We start from the raw sequence: 20,681 nt of genomic DNA on the forward strand, positions 1-20,681 counted from the left end.
AGCGGGCTAACTGGAAGAGAGAGGACACAAACACGTATTATATCAGAAAGCGAAGAGGGACATCACTCCAGCTCGCATGGACAGCAGACGGACCGTGACGGACATTATGAGACGATTCCACATCCAAAAGGTGACAGCCGAGGTCAGCACACTCGTTCTCTGAAAGAGAATCTGCAAATCTCCCACAGAGATCTCTGACAGTCTGAATAAGTCTCATCTATTAAAGAAATGGACTCGCCCAGCTGGTGGGGCTCAGTGGTGGAGCGTCAGCCCCTGCACCAAGAGGTCACCGGTTCGATTCCCAGTCAGGGCACAGGCCCAGGTTGTGGGCCAGATCCCCAGTGGGGGGCGTGCAGGAGGCAGCCCATCGATGTTCTCTCTCATCGATGTTTCTATCTCTCGCTCCCTCTCCAAAATCAGTAAAGAAAAAAGTAAAAATAAAAAATACAGAAAAAGAAATGAACTTGATCATCAATCCTTTTGAGTCAGGAAGCACCAGGCCCAGGCTCCCTGGTGAATTCAAACACTGAAGAAAGAAGTTACACCAATTTTCTACGGTCTCTTTCGGGGGACAGACGCAGAAGGAACACTTCCTTTTCATCTTGTAAGGCCAGCATCACCCTAAAGCCCAAACCAGACAAACACGTCACAAGAAAACTAGACACCGACATGTCACATGAACACACATGGAGCGTCAGCAAACTGCGTGCACCCACATAGAGAAAGGACTGTACCCATGACCAGGTGGGATTGGCCCAGGGCGCGCTAGTTCAACGTTACAGAATCAGTGTAAACCATCGCGCCCAGGACCAGAGCAGGGGAACGCGGCAGTCCATCGGCACAGGCTGCACCTGACAAGCCCGAACCCGCCGTGATGAAACCCTCGGTGCGCTAGGCGCAGAGGGAACCCCCTCGCCGTGATGGAGAACACCCACAGGACCCACAGCGCGCATCCCACGGCGCGGGCAGCGAGGGTTCCTGCCGGGGTCAGGCCTGGGCACGGACGTCCTTCTCACCGCCCCTTGTCAGCTCCGAGCTGCAGTCCTCGCCCACACGACGAGACAGGACAAGGAGCTGAGCGGTGCACTGACCGGGAAGGGAGACGCGAACCACACACCCACCAGTGAGCGGGATGGGACGGAGAACCAGAGCCGCACACACGCACCCACGGTGAAGGCTTCGGTGCGGCTCTAAGAAAGTCCGGGCAAGCCCTGGCCGGTTTGCTCAGCGGTTAGAGCGTCGGCCTGCGGTCCAGAGAGACCCGGGTTCAGTTCCCGCTAAGGGCACGTACCTCAGCTGCAGTTTGTCCCCGGCCCTAGTTGGGGTCGTGTGGGTGGTGGCCACTCGATGTGTCCCTTTCACATCGATGTTTCTCTCTCTCTTCCTCCCTCTCTCTCTCCTGCTCTACGTCAAGATAAATGCAAAAATGTCCTCGGGTGAGGACAAAAAAATAATAAAAAGAAATAGGAAGTATAGGACAACGTGGAGGAGGAGGCTTCAGGGCTCTGGCGGAAGGACTCACAGCCCACCGAGCGGGCAGAGCGCACGCCAGACTCCACGCCCTCAGGGGCAGCTCTTCCCAAGCTGACCTGCAGACGCAACACGACTGCCATCAGCCCGGCGGGTCCTTCAGTGGATGGACGGACCGAGTCTGCGTTTACATGGGGAGGCCAGAGGAGCCAGCTCCTCGCTGAGGGACAGCAAGGCCGCAGGACCGACGCTCCCGACCTCACGGCTGGCTGCAGCTGCAGGGATCAGACATGGGCGTCGGCAGAAGGGCAGACGCACAGGTCGACGGAGCGTGACACAGAGCCCCGAGAGAGCCCCGAGATGTGGTCGGCCAACCCTGACGAGGGAGCGAAGCGATACAAGAGCAGAGACCGTCCGTCTCCTCGATAGACGGTGCTGGAGCAACCTGACAGCAGGTGCAGAAGCCGATGCACAGACCCAAACCCGGCACGAGATGAGTTCGAAGTGGACCGTGGCCCCACGTGCGGCGCACGGCTGGGAGACTCCTGGGAGACAGCACGGGAGAAGGTCGAGGTGGCCTTGGGTTCGGCAAGGACTCCTTACATCCGATACCAGAGGCACAACCCAGGAAGGAAAATACAGATAAACTCCAGACTTCGTGAAAAATTTCTGCTCTGGAAAGACAACGTCGAGAGAATGAGAAGACAAGCCACAGCCTGGGAGAAAATATTTGCAAAAGACACATCTGATAAAGGGCTGTTACCCAAAACACACAAAGAAGTTTTAAAACTCAACAAGAAAACACACAACATGATTTTTAAAAATGGGCCAAAGACCTAACAAACCCCTCACCAGAGAGGATACCCAGGTGGCAAACTGGCCCATGAAAAGGTGTCCTCAGTGCCTGTCACCAGGCACGGGCACGAGAAAACAAGACACCTGGGCACAGCCAGTAGGAGCAGGACCACCACCTAGTACTGGGAGGATGGGGCAGCGGGCCCCCTGCCGGTGGGGCTGCAGAAGGTGCGGACAGCCCTGCCAGGCGGTTTGGCGGGTTCTTACAAAGCTGAATACAGTCACCACGCGATCCACAATCACACTCCTTCGTTTACCCCGAGAGTTGAAAGCTTATGTCCACAAAAGTCCACACACAGATGTTGGCGGCAGCTTCATCCCTCAGTGCCAGACCGGCAGCGACCCTGACGCCCTCCGCAGGGCAGGGACCGGGGAGCTGCGGTCCATCCCGACGGCGGGATAGTCGTCATCAAGAGACGTGAGCCATCGGGTCACCAAAGGACACGGAGGAAACGGAAGCGCCCGTTCCTCGGGCCTGCAGCCACGAGACTCGGAGAAGGCAGAGCGGCGAGGCCCGCGGGGTGGGGGAGGGGCGGCGGACAGCGCAGGGAGGGCCCGGGGCCGTGGAAGGGCTCCCCACGAGACTGTACTGGAGGACACGGGGCATCACACTTCTGTCCCAACCCACAGAGCGCACAGCACAGGAGGGACTCTCATGTCAACCGTGGACTCGGGGGATGATGCTGGGTCCCCTGGGAGGCTGTGCGTGTGGGTGCAGGGGCACCTGGGAAACCTCTGGCCCTTCCCTCAATTTTACTGTGAACCTGAAACTGCCCCGAAAACCTGCTCTTTAAAAGACCGATGAAGCAGAAAGACAGAAGAGAGGACACCAGGGCGAAGGTGGAGCTGCAGTGATTCTTGGATACCGCGCTCAAAATCCCGCAGAGCCTCGCGTGGACTCAACAAGCTGAGAATTCAAAACGCTCCTGAAGACAAACAGGCCTCTGCCCTCCCCAGACCTGGGGGCCCGCCGCCTGGCACGCAGGCAGCATGGCTTGTATGACCAGTGGACCAAGCTGAGACCCCCCAGCTGACTTGTACCAAAGGGGCACTGATGATCCCCACTCAGCCTCTGTGGGAGCGAATTCTAGGGGATCGAAGACACATGCAGACCGTACAACTTAGACATCTCTAGAAGGGACACTGGAGTGTATCTTTATGTTTTAGGGTAGGGAACATTTCTTAAGACACAAAAATACTAAGTATAAAAGGAAACACACAGATTTGATAGTATTACAATTAAGACTTTTTTTTTAATCCTCACCAGAGGACATTTTTCTATTTATCTTCAGATAGAGTGGGAGGGAGGGAGAGAGAATGAGAGAGAGAGAAACACTGATGTGATAGAGACACATCCACTGGCTGCCTCCTGCACGACCCCGACCAGGGCCGAGGATGAACCGCAACCGAGGTACGTGCCCTTGACCAGAATCGAATCCACGACTCTGGTCTGTGGGCCAACGCTCTAACCACTGAGCGAAACCGGCCCGGGCAAGACCTTTTGTTCTTAAAAAGTAAAAAGAAAAGCGACAAACTGGGAAGAAGTGTCTGCAACACACTGAAATAACAAAGGGTAGCGTCACAGACACCGAGGGCTCCAGACCAGTGAACAAAGGCAGCGAGGCCGGTGGACGGGCGGCAGACGCAGCCTCCGGCAGCCACGCCGGTCCCTGACCACTCAGCCGGCAGCCCCCACGAGGAGGAGACCGTGCAGCAGACGCGCTGGGCACACGAATGCACGGGACTGGGAAGCCAGCGGGGCAGCACAACCTGCCGGCAGGGTGCCCGGGCTGTGTCCGGGCCGAGGTGTGGCCGATGGGAACACACACCTGCTCTCCTCCGGGGTGCGGGGTGGGGTGGGCGTGCAGGGGAGGTGCTGATGAGTCAGCACTCCACGCCTGCGCTGCGTGTTTCCTGGTGGGGAGCACGCTCTGCGCCCCTCGCCCCTGCAGACTCGCCCGAGCCTCTCCCGTGGCGGCGCCCCTGGGATAAACAAGCCTCGGGGGCGAGGACAGCGCACGCCGAGTCCCACATGTCCTTTCGGGGAGCAGCGACCGTGAGGGTGGTGGTGTTGGGGCCCTGACAGTCGCCCAGATACATCCCCACAGCCCAGCAACTCCACCGCCAGACACACCGCCAAGGGACATCCGGACCCAGATGGCAGTGCGATGCCACCCCCTGGGATGCCACCATCGGACGGGCAGAAAGGAGCGAGTGTGGCGAGGACGCGGAACCAAATCCCCGTGCTGCCGTGGAGAACAGCGCACTGGCCCGGCCAGCCCGGCTCGGTGCTGGAGCGTCGACCCTGCACCAGGAGGTCGCCAGATGGATTCCCGGTCCGGGCACAGGCCCAGGTTGTGGCCCGATCCCCAGTGGGGCGCGTGCAGGAGGCGGCCAGTCGATGTTCTCTCTCATCCATGTTTCTATCTCTCTCTCCCTCTCCCTTCCTCTCCCCTACATCAATTTTTAAAGTGTTTTTCAAAATAATGAAAAATAAAAAGATGGTAAATTTTGTGTTCTGTGTATTTTACCACAATTAAAAGATATATATATTAGTGCCCTGGCCAGTCTGGCTCAGCAGTTAGAGCGTTGGCCTGCGGTCCAGAGGGACCTGGGTTTGGTTCCCACTAAGGGCATGTACCTCGGTTGCAGTTTGTCCCCGGCCCTGGTTGGGTCGTGCGGGTGGCAGCCACTCGATGTGTCCCTTTCACACTGATTTTCTCTCTCTCTCTCCCTCCACTCTATCTGAACAGAAAAATGGAAAAATGTCCTTGGGTGAGGATAAAGAAAAAAAAAAACGATATTAGTGAAACAACTGGGAGAAAAGTCACAGCGGCACTGTCAACAAGGACACAGGAGGAGGGCTGAGGAGCTGGGCCCAGCCCCCACAGCAGTGAGGACAGCCTGCCGCTGTCCCATCTCAGGGGCACTCCCGTGGCGAAGCGCTGGTCCCGGCTGGGGCGCCTGACCCTCCTCAGGAAGTTCCCGGGTTTGAAGAGGGCGACCAGCAGGGGGCACTGGTGTAAAGGATAAGGGCCCTCGGCGGATCTGCCAGCTGTTGGCAGGGAGATGGCCCAGCCTGATGTCCGCAGGGGAAGGTGACAGGCGGCAGCCAGGCCCCAGCAGCTCAGGCTGGGAAAGCGGGAAGGGGCCCAGGGCAGCTCACTGTGCGGGGAGGCAGGAGAGCCAGCCCGCGGAGGGCCCAAGTCCAGGGAGTGCCCAGAGAGCCCACTGGGTAACCTTGAGATCATTTTGAGGGAAGGCCGCTCCCCACACACTCCAAGTGTACCTCCTGATTATCTGAGGGAAGTGGTGGGGACCCCACGGCTCACTGCAGCGAGAGGGGCAGGAGGCCGTGGGATGGAGGTGCGCCGACCTGGCGTGGGCTCGGGCACAGGACCACGCGGCGTGGTGAGCCCTGCAGCGGGCCGGCCCGCGCTCTCACCTGGGCGTGGCGGTCCACATCCTCGGCGGGGAGGCCAGACCGCAGGGCCTTCTCCAGCGGCTCCGCGGCGAGCTGCACCGCCTGCTGGATGCGCTCCAGCATCTGCTTCTTGTCGGGGTCCGAGGTCTCACTGAGCTTCACGGAGAAGGGCTGCAACCACAGGAGAGGGCGAGGCTGTGAGCCAGACCCCGCCGCCAAGGCCCCGCAGCCACGGCTGGCGGCGAGCGCGAAGTCTGTGTCCTCCCCGAGCCACCCACGAGAAAATCACAGAAAATTCTAGCAGTGGAGCATCCTACAAAGTATCTGATCAGCCTGGCAGGTTTGGTTCAGCGGTTAGAGCGTCGGCCCATGGACCAGAGGCCCGGGTTCGGTTCCCGTTAAGGGCACACACCTCGGTTGCGGTTCGTCCCCGGCCCTGGTTGGGTCGTGTGGGTGGCAGCCACTCGATGTGTCTCTCTCACGTCAATGTTTCTCTCTCTCCCCCTCCCCCTCTCCCTCTCACTCTATCTGAAAATAAATGCAAAAATGTCCTCAGATGAGGATAAAGAAAACCAAAAACAAAGGATCCGATCAAAACTGTCGGGATCATTAAAAACAAAGTCTGACAGCCAAGAGGAGCCTACAGATGTGAGAACTGACACACCGTGGTGCCCTGGATGGGGCTCGGGGCAGCAAAAGGACGTCAGGGAAAAACTAAAAAGAATCTAAATACACTGTGGACGTCAGATGATAATAATGTACCACCATGAACTCATTTGTTTCAACAATGCACCATCGTGACGTAAGATGTTAATGACGGAAGGAACTGGGTGTGGGCTACATGGGAACTCTTTGTACTGGCTTCTCAGTTTTTCTGTAAATGTGTACATTTTTCTGTTCTAAAAAATAAAATCGATTTTTTTTCATTAAAAAAAAAAAAAAGTCTGTCGTGAAGTGTCCCAGCTGTCCCCAGGTGGCAGGCAGGGCGGTAACTGGGAGACCGAGGCCCGGCCCCGGCAGGCCCGGCCACGCGCCCCTGCCTGCTGCTCTGACGCGAAGTGGGTGTAAGAACAGTCCTCCTGAGGCTGCGCCGGGGATGACACAGGGGTGTCACCTAGGACTTCAGGAGGCCCCCAGCCACGTGGGCCTTCCCCTTGGTTGGCCAGATCGCTAAGCTGTCGTTTTATTCCATTTGTTTAATCCAGAGATGAGATGCACCAGTAATTATTACTGCGATTACTAGAGATAGTGACCATTAAAGAGAGTAAGACGATTCAAGCTAAGCTCACTGGGTAGTGCGACAACTTGTAACGCTGTCTACCCAAACGAAAGCACCAGGCTGGCAGAACACGTCCTCAGCAGCCTGGGCATTTCCTGGGCTACGACTCGGCACAGCCTCTTGTCTGCGCAGCAGGCCTGACCGGCTGTGACCGGGCCGAGCAGGACGCCTGGCGACCACAGGAGCATCGCACGCCAGTGGGGTAGCGGCATGCCGACGAGTCCCGGCATCCCCCACAAGTGGCGGGACGGTCACCGACGCCGCGCCCCGTCTGTATGTCCGTCAGGTGACCGAGAGCCGGGTGACCCTGAGGGACAGCCACGACTAGCCAGGTGCCGTGACCAGGACGCAGGAGCAGACAGCGAGGGCCCACCTGCAGGGCGGCGCGCACGTCCTCCAGGAGCTGGGCCGGGCGGGGCTGCTTCCCCCGGTACTGCTCGAACAGGTAGCTCTGCCGGGCCCTTCTGATGATCTGGGAGCAAAGGCAAAGGGGGTGACGTTCAGAGCCCGCGTCTGACTCGGTGCAGCAGGAGCACCCTGGGTGAGGACGACTGTGCCCCCAGCGCCATCAGAGAACCAAACGCCACCCCCAGCCCCAACCACTGGCTCCAAGCCTGTCCTTGGGACCCCCAGCATCTCCCACGGGGACCCCCATGATCATGTGCCCACTTGGTCCGGGACACGCGGCTTTCAACCAGCATGTACACATCTGAACATGGGACACTGTCACTTGCATGGACTGGGACACTGATCCTCGAAGGGACTCCGATCACATTCTCCAGGTCGAGAGCTGTGCTGGCTCAAGCCTACCTCACGGTGTTCATTTATCCCAAGGTCATTTCTTTACAAAGTGACCGTGAACACCGTTTACCTTGTCGTCGATGTCTGTGATGTTCATGCAATAAAACACGTCGAACTTGAAGTAATCCCTCAGCACCCTTCTCAAGATGTCGAAGGAGATGTAGGACCTACAGCGGAGACGGGGCAGAGTTTTCCCACCGTGCCGAGCGCGCCACAGCCCGCCGCTGCCACGGGCCCCTCAGAGCCAGGGACTCGGTGCTGGGCCCTCCCGTCAGAGCTGCGGGTGGGGGCCTCCAGGTAGGTGGGAAACTGTCCCGGCGTGTCCGAGTGGGACCGACGGGCCGAGGGCGTTCTGCTTTTGGTCACCAGTATTCTCTAATTGCTCTCCAGTGACTGAGGACTGCTCATGGAAAGAACGTTTTTCTCTTAAAAGCGAGAGGGAAAGGTCGGGCTGATTTCCGCTGAACGCCCGGTTCCGGCAGCAGACGGATCTCTGCAGGGCTGGGGGTCCCGTGAGCCGCCCGCCCAGCGCCCGGCAGCGCCCACCTGGCATGTCCCATGTGAGACGCGTCGTAGACGGTGGGCCCACAGCAATACCACGTCACTCGTCTCCCGTTTTGAGGAACAAACACGTCCTTTGGGAAAAAGGAGGGAATGGTGATCACAAGAGAGGCGGCTGTGGGGGACCACCCAGGCCAGCAACGGACAGAGGCTGCGGCTGGTGGGCTTTCAACAGAATTCAACAGGGACCGTCTGCTTTGAAAAGGTCACAGAGTCGGGGCTGGTGAAGAGTCCAATCGCAGCCCTGACTGGTTCGGCTCAGCAGTTAGAGCATCGGCTGGCGGACCAACGTGTCGCGGGTTCAATTCCTGTCAAGGGCACGCACCTCGGTTGCAGTTTGTCCCCAGCCCCAGTCGGGGTCATGCGGGAGGCAGCCAGTTGATATGTTCCTCTCACATCATGTTTCTCTTTCTCCCCAACCCCTCCTCCCTCCCTCCCACTCTATCTGAAGAAAAATGGAAAAATATCCTTGGGTAAGGATTTAAAATCCAATTAGACTCTTGGAGGCAACTTCCCATGGACCCAGAAGCCCTGGTCGTCGAGCCTCTTCCTCCCGGGACTCTCCTCGGCCCGGAGGCAGAAGACACAAACACCCGTGTTTCCTTGGACACGCTGCCCTAGCAGGGCACGACCAGAGCCGGGCACCCACTGCGGCCAGGCCGCTGCGCGCTGGGCAGGGCCGGGACTTGCTCCTGGAGGCAGGGTGGGAGGCGGGCGTGGCTGGCGTCCTGCCACGGGTGAAGACCCCAGCCCCAAGCACTTGCCCAGGGCTCACGCCCCTAGAAGGCCGGCCTGGAAGCGGGACCGCTCGGACGAAGCCCTGGACTGCTCCACCCCTGAATGGCCCACCGCCTCCGCCCGGTTCAGGGGCCTCCGACATCCCCCAGGGAGCTTGTCGGCCCAAACACTGGGGCCACCAGCCAAGGAGAACAGAACACGCCCACACCCTGGCCTGCTCTGCCTGGCGCACACCGCGGTGTCTGCCGTCACCTAGGTCCTCTTCGAAAGCAGGCCAACACCTGGCTCGGCCCGAGGACCGCGGACATTCCCGCTCGGGCAGGGCCAGGGACTGACTCGGACTCCAGGCCGACGGCGACAGGCGGGTGGCCCTGCCCGGGCCTCACCGGAGCAGGGGGGCCTCACGCCTGGGCTCATGGAACCCGGAGCCCAGCGCCAGAGGCGGACAGTTCCAGGGTTGGCAGGGCCGCAGGACTCCTGCAGAGCTGCCCCGCCCCCACCGGGTGACCCTGCTGACCTTATTGCGGGTGAGGCTGTTGTACAGGCGCAGCTCGCAGGGCTCGGACCCCGCCGGGGGGGACCACGGGGGCTGCACTCGCCGGCTTCTGCCTGCAGAGCAGAGAGAGCAGCTGAGTCACCAGACGTGTTCTCGCAACAGAGACACTGTTTCCAATGAACCCGACACAATGTTGAATAAATGTTGAATAACCGACCCTGCCAGCACCGCCCACCTCAAACGCGACTGCTTCTCCATTCAGCTGTGCTCACCATCTGTGCCACGGTGATTCCCACGGCCACCCCAATCCCGAGCAGAGCCGGGGAGACCCAATGCACCCCACTGCCCTTCTCACAGGTGCCCTGCTCACACGCGCCAGCACCAGACACGGCTCACGGGTCAGGAGGAGGTGCAGGCCCTGCAAACATGAGTCACACTGCCGGTCTGCAGTGCAACATACAACTCGGGTGCCCTGTCCAGGGCACCTCCTTTGGCGCATGCCCGTGGGGCCAGTGCCAGGGCAGGAGAAGGCAGGCCAGGAAAGATACAGCTGCTGGCTCGTGGCCACAGGAAGTCAGTCAGAACGGCTGCCAGCGCTTGTCTGTCAGACGTGGGTAAGCAGGAAGCCGGCTCCACACCCCACGGCAAGCAGGGGAGTCCTAACAGGGCTGACCCAGGCACCCGCGGCTTCCAGCTCCGTGGGTCCTTGACCGCCTTGAAAACAGGCCGGGGCGTCCCTGTGCCGGGCAGGGCTCGTGGAGTGGCACCTCGCCCAGTCACCTTCTCCTGGCAGCCCACTCTCCACCTCTGCCCGCCTTAGCGGGGCCCTGGCCCAGGCTGTGTGCTCACTGCCCTTCCTGCGGCCCAGGCCCGGCCCACGCGTCCAGCTGGGCGAAGGCGGTCCGGGCCCCGCGCATCTGCGTCTGAGCCTCGGGGGCTGAGGCTGGGCCCAGGCCCAGGAGCTACGCTAAGGTGGTCACTCGCAGCCCGTGGGCATCGGTGATGGTCCCTCAGCCCTCGCCCACAACCCGCTCTGTGCCGCGCTCCATCCTGCACGAGGCGGTGCCCGGATGGGCCCCTGCGGAAGTCAGCGCCACCTGCTCCCCGTCTTCCCCACCAGCCCTGCAGCCACCCAGCTGCCCTCTTCCCGTCCCCTCCCGGCCTTCGCCTGTGTTGGCAGAGGGTTCTCTCGGGCGGCCAGCCTGCCACAGTGACACCCGCACAGGCCAGTCTATGCTGAAGGCAGCCCGGGGGTCACCACACGCTGCTTCCCATGCGAGTCTCGGAGAAGCTGGGCCTGGGACCCCACATCCGCCGAAGGTCACATCAGCACACAGAGGACGCACACCAGTGCCAGGCGAAGGGGAGAGGAAGGCAGGTGTGTGCACGCACAGAGACGGGGCGAGCAGGTGCAGGACAGACAGACGGACGGCTGGGTAGGTGCCAGCAAACGGACAGGTGGCCACTTGAGCCTGGAAGAGCCCAAATCCTCGCAGATCAAACGCTCAGCAGTCAGGACCCAGCCTGCCAGCTCGCAATGCCGCCACCCTACAGGGAGCTCTCAGCCATTCTGCCCTTGATGACTCCATCACCCCCGTCACACTGACTCCTGACCCTGGAACAAGGGCCACTGCCGGCTGGGACGACGGGGACTGGCCGGGCTGCCCTGCACTGCCGTGTACCCCGTGGCCACCAGCACGCACCCTGCTAAGCAGGAAGGGCTCGGTCCACAGGGCTGGAGGCTCATCTGAGACGACTCAGGACGACTGGCAACAGGATACGGCTGAGGGTGTGCCCAGGGACACCAGCCGGAGCGACGCTGGGCCCCAAAGGGCTGCTCTGCCACGTCCAAGGAAGCCTGGCACATACAAGCCCCTATTTGCCAAGGGGACAGTTGGGGCTGTGATATAGGACCCCTTATTTCAGAGGGGACCCCTTTCATTAGAGTCCCTTACACCAGCTGCCATGTCCCTGTGCTTTAAAGGACACTCATTAGCAGGTGTCCCGCCCTCACACAGCACCCCACAGCCAGACAACCGAGCTCCCCCACGCTTCACAGACCCCCAAACACAGCGGGGGGGGGCGGGGGGGCTGAGTCCCGGGAAGGGGCTGAGGCGGCACAGAGGGCGCCTCAGGCTGGAGACCCCGGCCTGGGGAGACGGCATGAGAGGTGGGAACTCAGACTGGAGGGCCAGCAGGAGGACAGCGACGAGCAAAGACGTTAGCTGCTGGTGACCCAGCGGGAGAAGGGACTGGGGAAAGGAAGGCGGGGTGCTTGGGAGCGAGGGCTGGAAGATACGCCCGCCCAGCCAGGACAGGACGTCGGAGCTGAGACGGCAGCTGCCCCTTGCTGAGGCGCAGGGACGCGGGCGAAGACCTGCCCAGGGCGCCGGGCGCACTGGGGCCACAGGCGGACAGGCAGCCACACGGGCCCAGGCCCCGGCTCGCAGGCTGGCAGGCGGCAGGATAACCCTCGCCGCGGAGTCGGTCTGGAGCAGCCTCGCTGGTCACGGGCGACACCCGCCAGAGTGGCCCTCCCTTCCGGCACCCGCAGGTGCAGAGACCTGTCCGTCTCAGTGTGGATGACGCCTACATCGGCATCATTCTTTCAGCAAGATCGCTCCTGGAACTCGGTGCCAGCCATGCCGCGGAGTCTAGGCCCAGGGGCACAGCCTGACACCACCGATGTCACCTGGGTCACTGTGCTGACACACGGACAAAAACGACCTGCGCAGCAACAGCCCCGATGCTGCAGCCGGGCGCTTGCCGCAGGGTCACCCAGAACCGCCCGGGGCTCCGCGGTCACCTGTCACCGGGGCCAGGCCGCGCTGCGGGTGTGTGGGCCGGTACACCACAAGGAGTCTGGGAGACCCCAGCAGGCCCAGGAGCGGCAGCAGGTGGCCTGCCCCTCGCAGGAGTCTGGGGTGCGGGTTGAGTGCCGAAAGATGAGGAGCAGGCGAGCTGCCGAAGGGCGTAGGGCGCATTCATCGGAGGAAAGGACGAGACGGGAACTGGGGCCCCGAAGCGAGGGGCCACGCTGCGTGGGACAGCACTGGCGGGCGGGGCCGTGCTCTCTGACGGTTTGTCCCAAAGCCACAGGTGACTGACTCCTGGTTCTGAGCAAGTCTGACATTTGTCGGTCACTCGTGCTTTGGGACAAACCATTCTGACCCGGGACACACACTGCCTCCTTATGGAAGAACAAGAGGAACGACCAGGTGGGAGCCGAGTCGGGCAAGGTCTTGGCTGAAAGACCACGGGGTCCTGGTCTCCAAGAGCCGGCTCAGGGAGCACTGTCTGGCCACCAGGCCGCTGGCTCCACGTGGTGACAGAAGCCAGCCCCTGGGCTCCTCTGGGCACTGTGGCCAACCAGCGCCATGCATCAGGGCCCTGACCTTGGAGGCGACCCGTGACAGGAGAGGTTCTCGGCTGGGGACCCGCCCTGCTACTCACTTGCTTGGAGCCCACCAGGCTGGCCTCCGCCGCGGGGGCTGCCCAGGACGGCTTCTACGTGCCTGAACCAGCGGGCCACGTGGAAGAGACGTGTGTCTGCAGGAGGGGCCGGGAGCTGCCTGAACACATCCACGTCTGCCCGGGACAGGGAGTAGCCCTGCACGTAGCTACGCGTGCTCAGGTGCTCGTCCAGGGCCCGCACCCTGGCTGCCTCGTCTCTAATGCTCAGGATGGACCTGTAGTCAGGAGCTGCAAAGACAGAGGCACACGGCGTCAGTCGGGCCGACAGGCACCCTTTGCGGGTAACCAGCTGTCCAGGACAGGTAAGCCCAGAGACAGAACGCAGACCCGCTGGTGGTCGCCTGGGCTGGGAGGGGGTGACTGCTCACGGGTTGCAGCTGGGGTTTGAAAACGTTTGAGTTGCTGCTCGCACAAAAGTGGCTGCACTGAAAGCCATGGAATCGTCCGTGTTCAAATGGGTAACGTGACGCCGCGTGGATTCGCCTCAGTTAAAGGAAAAGCAAACCCCTCTGTGTGGGGTGCAGCGCTCGGCCAGGCGCCGCAGCCTGAGCGGCGAGGGGAGGGTGAGACTGCAGAACTCAGTCCTAATGACCAGGTCCGAGCGCTGCCCCGAGAGGGGACCCTCCCCTTCTCAGAGCAGTCAGTGAGGGGGCCGGGAGCCCCAGCTCTCTTCCCCCACGAGGGTCTCTCGGGGACCGGAAGGCGCTGCCCTAGGAGGGAACCAGCGGGAAGGAAAGGCCCATCCCCGTGGGGAGGACAGAGTCCCAGCCTCAGAACCACCAGCGGGCAGGCGGCGCTGACTGCAGGACACGGACACACCCCAGCCCTCTGCGCACACAGAGCTCAGCCCTTCCCCACCGTCCAGTCCCTGAATAAAACCTGCTCTCACCCCTTCGATGCCAGCGTTCATCTCTGGTGTGGGGGATGGGGACCAGGCGCTGGGGGGGCACAGACCCAGGCTTGCCAAGCAGGGAGCAGGCCGCACCAGGCCCTCTGGCCAAGGGAAGGAGTCGGGGGGCGGGCTCACGCCTTCCCGCTCGGAGCAGCCTCCTGAGCTTGCAGGCGTCAGCGGGAAAGAACAAGGACGGTCCTCGCCCACGATTCCATCGGAGATGCAAGCAATAGCGGGCAGGGTAAGGCCTCGGTGGGGTGCCGCGCTGTCCCGGACCAGCGGGCACAGGGAGCTTCACGTCCCCGGTCATTTACACTCACGGCTTCTACACTAAGCACATCCGCCCTCTCGCGAGGGCACCGCGACAGCTCCGTGGCACGGCCGTGGTTTGGGAAGCTGCTCGGGGATGCCCGCGAAGGTGGTCCTCTCCTCCAGGAGGCGCAGGCTCCCGACAGCACACTGGCAAAGCTGGCGGGCACGGGCGAAACCACAGTAGTAAATGTTTCAAGGCCGCCTGGCATGCCGCCAGAGCCCAATCAGTGGGTATTTTTATTATCATCACTGTTGTGGTAACTATAATTACATCCGCCGCAGGAGTTACACACCCATTAACCACGGTCTGGGCAGCCTGGGCCTCCAGAGGGAAGGGAGGAGGCAGGGAGGGGGGCTGGCATCCGGGGAGCTCCTAGGACAGCCTCGGCTTGCAGGACGGCCGCAGGTAATTGCAGTCCCCGCACCAAGCGCGTATTGAGCAAACTAGGTCGCGATGCAGGGGCCAGAGGCTCCCGTGCAGAGGCCCCTCCTTGGAGCCTCCTGCCCGTCAGCTGGAGGGAACATCCCCCGTCAGCCAACTGGCAGCACTGTGCAGACACAGCACAGGAGAGCCGCCTTCTGGGGGCAGGAACGTCCTGAGCCTGGCCAGACCACCAGCTGAGAAAGCCCAGGGCTTCCTAAGGCCCCTCCTGAAATCACAGGCCTGAGACCAGGGGACCCCCAGCAAAGGCAGGAAACTGTGCACATCCACGGACCGCAGCCCTGAGTGAAGCCACAGGCACCTTGCCTCTCCCTCCCTGGTCCTCCCACCAGCAGGGGGGCCTGTGCCAGCCCCGCCTTCAACCACCTGGGCCCCCTCCCCTCTGCCCCACCCCTCAGGTCCACTCAGCAGCACCGCCAGCTCTGGGAGGCGCCCTGGCAGTGCCCAGCTCTGCGGATTCCCCCTTCCTCAAAGGCTCCCCCAGGGATCCTGCCCCTCCCTCTGCAGCCGCCCCTCCTCCTGGGCCCCCCCCTTTCCTGGGGGATGCCCAGCCTGCCCAGGTGGCTCTCTGAAAGGGGGCTGGGAAAGGCTTCAGGAAGGCATCCCCAGAGAGGCGTGCGCACCCCTGCTCTCCACCAGCGGGAGGGGGCAATGCCGCCCCGGGGGGACCCCAGGACCTCCTCCCTAGGGATCCTCCTCCCAATGCCCCCTCTGGTCCCACCTCCCTCCTGAGCACCAGCCCCTAAGTCCAGTTATCACTTGTCCTTGGGGTGTCCCCAGGCATCATGTCTCACCCCCAAATCTGGGCACCTCCATCGCTTACTCCCTTACCGAACCCCACACCAAGCCCAGTCCTCCCAAGCCTGCCCCCTGCTGCCATGGGCCCAGGCCACCATGGCCTTGGGTCCTTCCTGGTCTGCTGGCCTCAGAGGCCTCTCCTCCCTCCATCCCCCACGAGGGGGAGGGGACAGGTGACCCTTCCAAACTCAAAGCAAGACCTCGATTCTGGAAATGTGCTCAAGGCCCTTGCACACCGGCCCCGAGGCTGACCTCAGCCTCCCCTCTGGCTCACACCTTCTGGAAAGCAATGCAGCCGGTCCTCAGACCTCAGTGCCCACTGCTCGCCGCCCGACCCCACTCCTGTTCCTCCTCCGGGCTCAGCCTGCCCCTGCCCCCGCCACCCACCGTTCCTCAAGGGCAGAGTGCTGGGCTCCCCAGACCCAGGTCCTCAGTCCCTGGTCCTGGCTCGGGGCTGGTTTTGGCCAGCAGGCCCACCGCCCCGCTGAGCCCCCGAGTGGCCCTCTCGGCCTCCTGCCGGGACGACCGGCAGGCAAGGGTCCAGCGAGGTCCTGGCGGCCGGTGCAGCCCAGAGGGAGGCAGCCTGGTCTGAGCCACCTGGTGGGGCTCAGCAGCACCTGCCATGGGAGGTAGTGACAGGAGAGGAAGCCCTGTGACCCTTGAGGCTTTGGGGTTTCTGTTCCGCGGTCAGCCACCCTGACCTTCAGGCGGACGTACATCAGTCCTCACTGTCACGGCCCCGCCCCCGCTGACCTTGCTGTGGGGACTGTCCAGGCCGGCAGCGTGTGGCAGAGCTGGTGTTCGGCGCACACCTTCTGGGTAGGGAACCAGTTAAAGAGGCAGAACTACCTGAGTAACCACTTCCACCGCCAGTGACGCTGCCCCTGGGCCTTTGATTTCCGGTGTCTCACACATGCCTGTGGTTATCACAGTGTCCAGATGCCTTCACAGCTGCTGCTGCTGACAAGGTGTGAGCAGATGGCCCCCGTGCCCCCGGGAGGAGCAGCATGGACCCTGGAGGGGCTGATCTACACCCGAGGGCATGATCTCCTGACTCGTTTTTATTTAAATCCTCACCTGAGGATATTTTCCCATTTATCCTGAGATCCAGTGGGAGGGAGGGAGAGAGACATTGATGTCAGAGAGACATATCGACTGGTTGCCTCCCACACGACCCTGACCAGGACTGGGGACTGAACGACAACCGAGGTACATGTCCTAAACCGAATCAAACCCGGGACTCTCTGGTCCTCGGGCCGATGCTCTAACTGCTGAGCAACGAGCCAGGGCTCCTAGGAGAACGAAAAGGTCAGTCCCGTAAGCACGAGCTCACGGATGAGCACGTCTGCACTCTGGACACGTGCACGTCCCTTTTCTTGCACACGCAGCAGCTTCATCCCCGTCTGCCCAGCTCCAAGGCACCCTGCCTCCACTCTGCAGCCGACCGCTGAAGGCTGCCCGCACAGGGCGCAGGCCCCTGCTGCATCAGCTGCCCAGATGGCAGCTTCATCCCCGTCTGCCCCGCTCCAAGGCACCCTGCCGCCACTCTGCAGCCGACCGCTGAAGGCTGCCCGCACAGGGCGCAGGCCCCTGCTGCATCAGCTGCCCAGATGGCAGCTTCATCCCCGTCTGCCCGGCTCCAAGGCACCCTGCCGCCACTCTGCAGCCGACCGCTGAAGGCTGCCCGCACAGGGCGCAGGCCCCTGCTGCATCAGCTGCCCAGATGGCAGCTTCATCCCCGTCTGCCCCGCTCCAAGGCACCCTGCCGCCACTCTGCAGCCGACCGCTGAAGGCTGCCCGCACAGGGCGCAGGCCCCTGCTGCATCAGCTGCCCAGATGGCAGCCTGCCTCCGCCTCTGAGGCTGCACCAGTCGCTGAGCTCCTTGGGACCCTGGGCGTGTCGGCTGTCCAGGGAAATGAGGGCACATTCTGCCACAAAGGGCTGCTCTGAGGGTCCCAGGCCATGACAAGCACCCAGACCCATGCCTGACACACTCACGCTGAGGAACATGCCAGCCGCACTGTTGCCGTGGAGACCCTCTGAGTTAAGCTGTATGAGAAATCAAGCTGTAGGTCTGACCTCACCAATCTGCAGGGCAAGGCCTCGGGGAGGAGCTCCGTCCACCTGGGGTCCTCAGAGATGAGGCCCGTGCCCTGAATGGCCACACGTGCCTTCGAGCTGCAAAGAAGCTGTGCACCCGAGGTCATCACAGGGGACCCGACGTTCTGAGCCAAGTTAGGGAAGGTGACCGGGAATGGGAGGACGAGTGTGGAGGAGGAACTCCTGACAGGTCTGGGAGATGCTCACTCCCAATGACCGCGACCTTGGGAACAAACAGCACTCAGAGACTGGACACCAGGCACACCCAGGGCCCTGCTAGTTCCTGTCCCACGGAAGTTCCTCTGATGGGGAGCTGGGGACAGGGCGTGTGGGTGGCAGCAGGGGAGAGCCGGAGGCTGTGTCCTGGCTGAGCACCAGCCGGGAGGTGCCCTGAGCTCACGGACCAGGAAAATCTGTCAGGTGCAGACATCGGGTGGGTGACCCCAACCTAGGCAGCCCTCTCCAAAGCGGGGCACTTCTTACCAAGGCTCCAAATTCTCAAGCTTGGGAGCAACAAAACGCAAAACAATTTCCATTAGGTTACAAAACGAACACACTTTGCCCTGGCCGGTGTAGCTCAGTTAATTGGGCATCACCCCCTGCACCAAAAGGTTGCTGGTTTGATTCCGGGCGAGGGCACATGCCCGGTTGCCAGCTGTAGCCGTAGCAGGAGCCCAATCAATGTTCTGCTCTCACACTGATGTTCCTCTTCCCTTCTCCCTTCCTTTCTCTCTCTAAAAACAAGGTCAGTTAAAAAAAATAAACACTTTCATTTACAAGAGAATCGGAGCCAAGCTGCACTTTCTGCCCTGACAGCACTTTTGCCCCCTGGCCTTTATGTCCACTGCCAATCACACCCCCACATGGGAGGGAGGAGGTGTTACCCCACTGGACCTGAGGAAGGGGCAGAGCTGAGACCCCAGCCCAGCCCGCCAGCTCGCGTCGGGCTGTGAACCAGGGCAGTGTGGGTGGACTTCTGAGTGCTGTCAGGCTCTGGGGCGGGTGGAGAAGGTGCTGGAATCCAGGCGCACCTGTGGGCGGCATGGGCACGCTGGAAGGTGGGTACTAGTGCGGTTCAGCAGCCCTGCCGTCTGGTTACCGCCCACATCGGCGCGCTCCGCCCCTGGCAGCCCAGCGTGCCCTGAGAGCAGGGGGCCACAGGGGGCCGAGGGAGCCCGCACAGCCTGAAAAGAGGGCAGGGCTGGCCGTATCCCCGGGAACTGGCCTCGAAGCCCGCCAGCCAAGAGAATACATCCTGCACGGCGTTTTCCTGAGGAGCGTCGGCTCCAGACTTCCAGCACCTACAGGGTGGCTCACTGGGGGTCAGCCTCCAGAAGCCCCTGTCTGCCCCTCTGACATCAGTGACCCATGGGCAGCGCCGCAGCTGCTCCGGGAACCGCCCAGGGCCAATCAAGTGGGCCATAATGCCCTGGCCGGGCGGATCCCAGAGGCCACTGTTTACCAGCTGAGATGAAAGCGTCCATAAACCCCAAGCCATTTCGTGGCGTCGCGTACCCCTGGCTTCCACAGCCCCACTTTCCTACGTGCCAACCTCGGGTGCCCTCCAACCACCCCTGGATGCTGCCCGGCCTGGAATCCAAACAACCCTGGCTTGGCGGGTCCGAAGTCCAGCTGGGGGCTGAGGGGCGAGGTCAGCAGGGAGAGTAGGGGCAAGAGGACCCCGGCCAGCCCATAGGGGCGGAGCTGGCGGGGGTGAGGGTGCGGGGGGCTTGTCCTAGGGTCCCCCCCAGGCCCAGCACTCGCCGTCATGTCCGGGGACCCAGCCTGCTCAGACCCGGGGTCCCCCACCAGGCCTCGCACCAGCGTCACGTCCGGGGACCCAGCCCGCTCAGACCCAGGGTACCCCCGCCAGGCCCTTATGTCCGGGAAACCAGCCCGCTCAGACCCGGGGTCCCCCACCAGGCCTCGCACCAGCGTCACGTCCGGGGACCCAGCCGCTCAGACCCAGGGTACCCCCGCCAGGCCCTTATGTCCGGGAAACCAGCCCGCTCAGACCCAGGGTACCCCCGCCAGGCCCTTATGTCCGGGAACCCAGCCCCCTGCGACCCGGGGTCCCCTGCACCCGCCCCTCACATCCGGGGACCCAGCCCCCTGCAACCCGGGGTCTCCCGCCAGGCCCCCACCCGCCCTCACGTCCGGGGACCCAGCCCGCTCAGACCCAGGGTACCCCCGCCAGGCCCTTATGTCCGGGAAACCAGCCCGCTCAGACCCGGGGTCCCCCACCAGGCCTCGCACCAGCGTCACGTCCGGGGACCCAGCCGCTCAGACCCAGGGTACCCCCGCCAGGCCCTTATGTCCGGGGACCCAGCCCGCTCAGACCCGGGGTCCCCCACCAGGCCTCGCACCAGCGTCACGTCCGGGGACCCAGCCGCTCAGACCCAGGGTACCCCCGCCAGGCCCTTATGTCCGGGAACCCAGCCCCCTGCGACCCGGGGTCCCCTGCACCCGCCCCTCACATCCGGGGACCCAGCCCCCTGCGACCCGGGGTCTCCTCCCAGGCCCCGCACCCGCCCTCACGTCCGGGGACCCAGCCCCCTGCGACCCGGGGTCTCCCGCCAGGCCCCCACCCGCCCTCACATCCGGGGACCCAGCCCCCTGCGACCCGGGGTCTCCCGCCAGGCCCCCACCCGCCCCTCGCCCCAGGTCATCCCGCGGCCCTGTGGGGGCGCACTCACCCTGCTCCCCCGAGGAACCTGCCATCCTAGGAATCCCCACCGCTCCCGCTGCCACAGCTTCTCAGAATCTGATGCAACTGCTGACCCGGAAGTCCCGCCCCGCCCTGGCTAGCTTTCCGGGACACCCACGGTCGCTAGGCAACCGTCCTCGCGCCACGCCGCCTCCGCCTCCCGGGCATCCTGGGAGTTGTAGTCCTGACTTGGCCCCTGGTGCCCGGGAGCAGCGGCGCCAGGGTCACGTGGGGGAGGCGACTCGGCCCGGCGAGGCCCTGCAGAGAGCCGGGTGGGGTCCGCAGTCCCCCCTTGGACGCAGACCTCAAGGACGGGTCATCTTGAGGCAGG

General features: G+C 62.7%; 1 protein-coding gene across 2 annotated transcripts in view; it reads right to left on the reverse strand.

The window, feature by feature from the left end:
- Positions 1 to 20,420, reverse strand: part of CARS1 (cysteinyl-tRNA synthetase 1) — a 38,482-nt gene extending 18,062 nt beyond the window's left edge. Inside the window, exons 1-7 of one of the 2 annotated variants that reach the window (XM_036281147.1) lie at positions 20,340 to 20,420; positions 13,078 to 13,326; positions 9,646 to 9,737; positions 8,376 to 8,464; positions 7,900 to 7,996; positions 7,402 to 7,500; positions 5,771 to 5,920 (exon numbers count right to left, since the gene is read on the reverse strand). In XM_036281147.1, the coding sequence (XP_036137040.1) occupies positions 5,771 to 5,920; positions 7,402 to 7,500; positions 7,900 to 7,996; positions 8,376 to 8,464; positions 9,646 to 9,737; positions 13,078 to 13,326; positions 20,340 to 20,364 (801 nt within the window). In that variant the 5' untranslated portion in view covers positions 20,365 to 20,420. The remainder of the gene's footprint in view (positions 1 to 5,770; positions 5,921 to 7,401; positions 7,501 to 7,899; positions 7,997 to 8,375; positions 8,465 to 9,645; positions 9,738 to 13,077; positions 13,327 to 20,339) is intronic. The other variant, XM_036281146.1, reaches the window with a different exon arrangement.
- Positions 20,421 to 20,681: the final 261 nt, after the last annotated feature.

This window comes from Molossus molossus, unplaced genomic scaffold, assembly GCF_014108415.1.
Source record: "Molossus molossus isolate mMolMol1 unplaced genomic scaffold, mMolMol1.p scaffold_m16_p_31, whole genome shotgun sequence".
Lineage (NCBI taxonomy): Eukaryota > Metazoa > Chordata > Mammalia > Chiroptera > Molossidae > Molossus > Molossus molossus.